Source organism: Mus caroli, unplaced genomic scaffold (assembly GCF_978045245.1).
Source record: "Mus caroli unplaced genomic scaffold, Mus_caroli_1 scaffold_10, whole genome shotgun sequence".
Taxonomy (NCBI): domain Eukaryota; kingdom Metazoa; phylum Chordata; class Mammalia; order Rodentia; family Muridae; genus Mus; species Mus caroli.
Window position 1 is genome coordinate 57,232,681 of NW_028227265.1, and position 7,113 is coordinate 57,239,793.

Below are 7,113 nucleotides of genomic sequence, written 5' to 3' on the forward strand. Positions count from 1 at the left end.
CCTCAGTAGCTCCTTAGCACTCACAGAAGCTTCTGGGCTGTGACTGTAGCTCAGTAATGCACACTTAGTTCACCTAAAGCCCAAGACTTTATCCCCAGCACTGTGGAAAGCAAACTTGGTACAGGCCTGTCACATCAGGAGTCAAAGGTCATCCTCAGCTGGTTCAAGTCCAGCATGGCTTACAAGAGACCCTGTCTCAAAAAAAAAAAAAAAAAAAAAGGACAAAGGAGCCAGCACTTTAGTCCCAGCATATGGGAGGTGGCAGCAGGTGGATCTCTGAGTTGGAAGGAAGCTTGAGCTGCATAGAGAGAATTTTTCTTAAAGGCAACAAAAAAGAATTTTCTTTACATCCAGGCAAGTCTTCTGCTTAGCAGGGTATGGTGGTGCCCGTCAAACTTGTAGGGAATTCAGGGCCAGCTTGGGTTGCCTGTGTCCCTGTCCTACAGAACAAACAGCCTCCAGCTGTGAGTGTGATCCTCCTTAAAAGCAATCTGGTGGGGGGTTTTTAGCCAAGTAGCTTGCTGTTGTCTGCACAGCTTCTTTGAGAGCCAAGCAGACATCAGACTGGTTGGGCTGGGCCTTGCAAGTACTCCATGAACAAGCTGGGAAGTGGGGGCAGAGCCTGTCTGCATGCTGTATGGAGGGGCATTCCCAAATTTCCAAGAGGCTTCAGAAATAAAATTTTTACTTCTTAACACAAATTCTCAATGATGATGGTGTCTGAGAAAGGTGGACTCCTGCTTTCTTGAGGCACCTAAGAGACACAGGTTTAGCTCTGGCCCGAGGAGAATTAGAGGTGGCCCAATCCAAGCAGGGATAGTCAGTAAATCCCTGAGAAATTCTCTTTCTGGAAATTTCTCTCAGCCCAAGTGCTTGTTGTGCTTACAGAGTACATGAGGCAGGTCTGTGTGGAATTCCCTCTCTTGGCCTCCAGCTCTGAAGCACCCCAGTGTTTGGGTTGCAGTATGGAAGGGGCCTTGCTGCTAGACACTGATGGGGGCTTGTCTGAGGCAGGGTGATCTGTAACCCTCTGTGGGTACAGACAAGGGAACACTGTTGGTTACTGCTGTCTGTTGATAGATGATCCTGAGGGCCAAATGCTCTTGCTGAAGAAGCACCCACCCTCATTCCTCCATACCACCCTGCAATGCTCTCCCTCCCCAAGGAGGCTGCAGGTTGTCAGTCTCACTCACTGCTGGTGTCTGTCTGCTCCAGAGGACTGGAACCTTGTCCCTAGTGTCACAAATATTCCCTGGAAAAGACAGTGGTTAAGAGGACTCTTGATGTCCCTGGACAAGCAGTGGGCTGGCTCCCTTGGGGCTTGAGGCCTCTCTAGAGGGCATGGAGCAGAGTTATGATCTGGTAGAACGTGGCTGCAGCCCTAAAGAGTGTGGGAGTGTTGACAGTCAGGAGGAGGGGTGGCTGAGGCAGTGGGATTGGTTATTGTGCTAGGCCAACCTGGGCTACATAAGGAGACCCTGTTTCTAAAAGAGACAGAGAAGGGGCTGGTGAGATGGCTCAGTGGGTAAGAGCACCCGACTGCTCTTCCGAAGGTCCAGAGTTCAAATCCCAGCAACCACATGGTGGCTCAAAACCATCCGTAACGAGATCTGACTCCCTCTTCTGGAGTGTCTGAAGACAGCTACAGTGTACTTACATATAATAATAAATAAATAAATCTAAAAAAAAAAAAAAAAAAGAGACAGAGAAAAAAGGCTATAGACTGTACCCAGAGTTATTGGATCTGCCTGCTAGAACCTTCCAGCACTAGGTCCAGCTGCCTCTCTCTGTAAGGATGGGTGCCTGGCCCTCCAGTAGGCAGCTCAGGTTAAATGCACCCTGGTCCTTCTTACATGGGGTGAAGTCAGGCCCCAGCATGGGCCTCTGGTTGTATCTTCTTAGGACCCTCCGCTCTGGCTCTGGGCCCTCTCTCACTATCCAATCTTCCTTTGTAGTTTGGCAATGAGGAGCAGCAACTGGCTTGGGCCAAGCGGGAGAGTGAAAAAGCGGAGCAAGAGCGGCTGGCGAGGCTGCGGCGACAGGAACAGGAGGACCTGGAACTGGCCATCGCCCTCAGCAAGGCTGATATGCCAGCCTAGGTGACACAGGGGAAGCCGCAGCTGTATGTACACACCCCTTCAAGTTGTGCCATGCCACAGCCAAGGACAGCTGGCCACAGGGCCTCAGGCTACAGGGACCTTGTTGAGAGGCCTCAGACACTGCTCACCCCTGTGGGTGGGCCAGGAAGGCAGCTATAGGTAAAAGTCCTGGAACCTGCCAGTCTCTGAGGTATGATGGTGATCAGTTAGGCTCTTCCTTCCAATCATTCAGTGGCTGACAGAGAAGGCCTCCAGTCTCCTAGCTGCAGACAAGCTCCACCCCCAACCCTTCCTTGCATCCACAAGACACCCCACACACATGATGTATGCATTCATTGTATAAAAATGAAGTTTGAATGATTAATATAAAATATTTTAATACAAAACATGAGGCTATCTTCTTTTTAATCAGAAAGTATGGGTCAGTGGCAGAGGAAACCTACACCTGGTACACTGAGGGCTGAGCCCTCCCCATCAGTGATTGGGAGAGGAGCCACATTGTCTGTTTTTTTGGTTGGTTGGTTGGTTGGTTGGTTGGTTGGTTGGTTGGTTGGTTTGGTTTGGTTTGGTTTTTTGAGACAGTGTTTCTCTGTGTAGCCCTGGCTGTCCTCTGTCCTGGAACTCACTCTGTAGACCAGGCTGGCCTTGAACTTAGAAATTCACCTGCCTCTGCCTCCCAAGTGCTAGGATTAAAGCCCTTTGCCGCCACTGCCCAACTGCCATGTCTGTTTTAATTGTGTGTGAGTGGTGAGCATATATGCACAGGTACTGGCAAAGGCTGAAGTGGGTGTCCTGTCCCCTGGAGCTGGAGTCACAGGCATTTGGGAGCCTCCCAGTGTAACTTCTGGGATGCTCAGCTCCTGAGCAATTACCCTTGTGTGCTCATAACTAGGTTTTTTTCCATTTTATTTATTTTATTTAATTATTGCACGTATGTGTGTAAAGCATTCATTGCTGCACAGTGAGTGCTCAGATGTCAGTTCTTTCCTCCAACCATGAATTCACACTGAGTTCAGGTCACCAGACAATTCAGGTCAGCAAGCACCTTTACCCCGTGAGACTGTCACAGAGCATTTTGTTGTGGATAATGGTGGCTTTGGTTTGTTTGTATTTAATGTCTACATGTCAATCTGTGCATCCCTGGTACCCATGGAAGCCAGAAGAAAGTGCCAGGTTCCCTGGAACTGGAGTTACAGATGGTAGTAAGCCACCCTGTGGGTGCTGGGAACTGAACCCAGTTCCTCTGCAAGAGTATTCAGCCCTTTTAACCCCTGAGCCATCTCTCAAGTCCCACTCAGATGTTAAATTAAAGGCAACTCAAAACCACAAAGAAGCCAATTTGGCACTTTTATTTTTTTTCCATTTTCCAAAATGCATCCTTCCCCCTCTGCTTGGGGGAGAATGCTTTTAAAAGGTAGGCAGGTTGCGTAATGAGTTCCAGGACAGCCAGGGCTGCAAAGAAAGACCCTGTGTCAAAGTGACACAGGTCTGACACCTGAGATCAGAAGTGATCAGGGATATTCAGCTTTCTGCATGCAGAAAAGACATGGGCACTCACCATCCAGTGCTGGGCAGGTGGAAATGCTGTGGGGTGTTGACTTTCAGTGTGAACAGCCTTGGGCCATTGTGATTCCCCGGAGCTTACAGTTAACTTCATGTGCTTAGAATCTAACTTGGGACCAGAGTGAGGGGCTAGGGAGATGCTTGCTGCTCTTAAAGGGGTCCCAAGTTTCCTTCCCAGGCTGTTCAAAACCATGAGTGGCCTAGTTCCAGGAGACCCAGTGCCCCGTTGGCCTCCCTGAGTACTCAGCCACCCCACATGCACCATTTTAAAAATTGTTTAAATAATCTTGCCAGATGTGGTGGTGCATGCTTTTGATCCCAGTGCTGAAGAAGCAGAGGCACAGGCAGGCAATAAATCACTTTTTAAAGCTTAAAAATGAGAAAGGAAAAAAAGCCTTCAGAATTAAGATCTAAGCCAAGGTACCTGCCTGGCTGGTACCCTTCTATGGGGTTCCCCTAGCTGTGCTAGCTGTAAACAGTACATGATGGGATATTATATAGACCTGGATCCAAGCCCCAGAATCTCATTATGATGGGAAACATTTCAAAAGGGACCTCAACTAAGTATCACTATCTATAAGCTCACACCTATCACACCAGAGAGGAAGAGGCACACAGATTCTAGGCTAACCTCATAGTAAGACCCTATCTCAGAAAGGGGAGGGAGTGAGGTTTTTTCCAAACTTATATTTTATTTACACCAGGGGGGCCAGAGGAGGTGTCATGAGTGTGCAGTGCCCATGGAGGACAGATAAAGGCATCAGATCCTGGGGACCTGGGGTTACAGGTGGTTGTAAGCTACCCAACATGGATTCTGGGAACTGAACTCTTGACCCCGATCACTCCAGCTCCATATTTTACCTGGTGTGTTTTAAAGTGTTGGGTCCATAGTTGCAGCTGTGATGGAGAAGCCTGGGAAGAAGCTGCATCCACAGTTGGCTGGCTGATTAGAGCTACAGGGATATGGAGGGCTGGGGATGTTGCAGGTCCAGAGTCTAGTTACAATTTATCTGAGCTGGTTTTAGCCCCTTCTTAGCCATGGCTTACCCACCTCCTGTGGTACCCAGTATCCCATGACTACTAGGCAAGAAACTCCTTGGGATATATACCAGCTTCAGGAAAAGCAACAACAGAAGGCTCCATAGCTTCTGTGAAGGTGAAAGCCAGGAGCCATCAGGCAGCAACCGCAGCTAAGCTTTCCCCAGGCTGCTTGTAAGCAGCTGTGGGACATTTCCATCCTGGTACTTGGAAAGCCCTTGGCTTGTGATTTTGTCACTGTAAAAACTTAACAAAATGGCTTCTGTCTTGCAGCATAGACTTTGAGGTGACCTGAGTGCGTATGGTTTATGTTTGGCTCCAGAACAAAGTTTCTTGTTCCCATTGAGGCGAGGCTGTGCTTTTGCATCCACCGCTCGACACAGTTCAATCAGACTCGGTGGAAGGCAGCCTACCATGTGCCACCTCACCAGCCCCTCACTTTTCTTTTTTAAGGACCAGTTTAGATTTAGAATCACAGAGATGCAGAGAGTCCCAGAAGCCCTTTGTGTCACTGCCCATCCCTGCATCTTAGTTACGCAGCCAGCTGCCTCCACTTCCCCTCAGCTTTCTCCATTCAGGATCCCTTCAGACCTTTAACCTCAGTTTCCTTCACTTCTGTGTGCCCTGGAAGTTCACAGACTTTCTTCCTGTAGACCTTGGGCCTCCAGTGTTCACGAAGCATGTGTGTACAGTGCTGTCTGAGGCCAGAAGAAACCATCGGATCCCTTGAAACTGGACTTGACTGTCCCAAGCCACCATGTTGGTACTCCAGGCCCAACATTGAGGCTTTAAAAAAAAAAAAAAGATTTATTTATTCTATGTATATATGAGTACACTGTAGTGGCCTTCAGACACACCAGAAGAGGGCGTCAGATCTCATTACAGATTGTTGTGAGCCACCATGTGGTTGCTGGGATTTGAACTCAGGACCTCTGGAAGAGCAGTCAGTGCTTTTTTTTTTTTTTTTTTTTTTTTTTTTTTTTTTTTTGGATTTTTGAGACAGGGTTTCTCTGTAGAGCCCTGGCTGTCCTGGAACTTACTTTGTAGACCAGGTTGGCCTCGAACTCAGAAATCCACCTGCCTCTGCCTCCCAAGTGCTGGGATTAAAGGCGTGCGCCACCACGCTCAGCGCAGTCAGTGCTCTTAACCATTGAGCCATCTCTTCAGCCCAACCTTGAGACTTTTAAGGCTTTAGTGACCAGGTGTTCTGCCCATGTCCCTCTTTGGGATTCCTGTTCAAAAGGCTAGAGAAAGGTGACAGCTTCATAGGAGGAAATGCAGGCAAGGATACCCCGGAGGGAGTATCTCTAAATGGCTGGGAAAGTACCTGTCTTGGAAGTACAAAGATCTGAGTTTGAACCCCTAGAAGCTATGTAAAACAAAGCCTGGCAGGATGGTATACACCTGTACTGTACCCCAGTGCTGGAGGCGCTCCTACGGGAGCTCTAGGACCAGTGAGAGACCCTGTCTTTAAAAACAAAAATTATGGAGAGTGTGACATCATCTGACCTCTAAGGTGCAGGAAAGCCACACCCAAAAGAAAAAGAATTGCTATTGGCAGCCAACCAAGGCATCACACACATAACCCCACATTCCAGGAGCTGAGACAAAGCTAAGCAGCCACATGGAGATGTCATGTCTCAAAAAAATTAGTAAATAACAACAAAGCACGCAGCCCTGTACTCCATCCCTGGATCACAGGAGCCAGGCTCGGTGTGCGATTCCAACAGAAGCAGGAAGATAGGGATTTCAACTCACCCTGGACACCAGAGACCCTGACTCAAAAATGTTAATATTTCATAACACACAGGAAAAAGAAGGCTTTGAGTGGAGCTCTGTGACAAACCGGTCTCAGGGGTAGGGGGTTGGGCTTGGTGGCAGACCATCTGTAGGGCTGCAGGGTGTGGGGAGTCACTGCCTGGGCCAAGGTATCCTGGGAGATGAACCAACCCACAGATTAGAGCCAGGACTCCGTTTTTGTTTGTTTGTTTTTTTAAGACAGGGTCTCTCTGTGTAGCCAAGCCAGTTCCTGATATCGACAGCCCTTACTGTCCTGGAACTCCTCTGTAAACCAGGCCGGCCAGCTGGCCATGAACTCAGATGTATTTTCCTCTGCCTTCCTGAGTGCTGGAAGTGTGTGCCACCTCTTGGCCTGAGTCAGAACTCTTAAGAGGTGACTTGGTGGGCTGGAGAGATGGCTCAGCAGTTAAGAGCACTGACTGCACAGTCAGCTATTGGATGTATCACAGGGCTCCCAATGGAGAAGCTAGAGAAAGTACCCAAGGAGCTAAAGGGATCTGCAACCCTATTGTTGGAACAACATGATGAACTAACCAGAACCCCGGAGCTCTTGTCTCTAGCTGCATATGTATCGAAAGATGGCCTAGTCGGCCATCACTGGAAAGAGAGGTCC

General features: G+C 48.7%; 1 protein-coding gene across 8 annotated transcripts in view; it reads left to right on the forward strand.

The window, feature by feature from the left end:
• Positions 1-2,531, forward strand: part of Eps15l1 (epidermal growth factor receptor pathway substrate 15 like 1) — an 83,895-nt gene extending 81,364 nt beyond the window's left edge. Inside the window, exon 25 of one of the 8 annotated variants that reach the window (XM_085843823.1) lies at positions 1,956-2,531. In XM_085843823.1, the coding sequence (XP_085699949.1) occupies positions 1,956-2,103 (148 nt within the window). In that variant the 3' untranslated portion in view covers positions 2,104-2,531. The remainder of the gene's footprint in view (positions 1-1,955) is intronic. The other 7 variants (XM_085843821.1, XM_085843825.1, XM_085843828.1 and 4 more) reach the window with 7 other exon arrangements.
• The last annotated feature ends 4,582 nt before the right edge of the window (positions 2,532-7,113 follow it).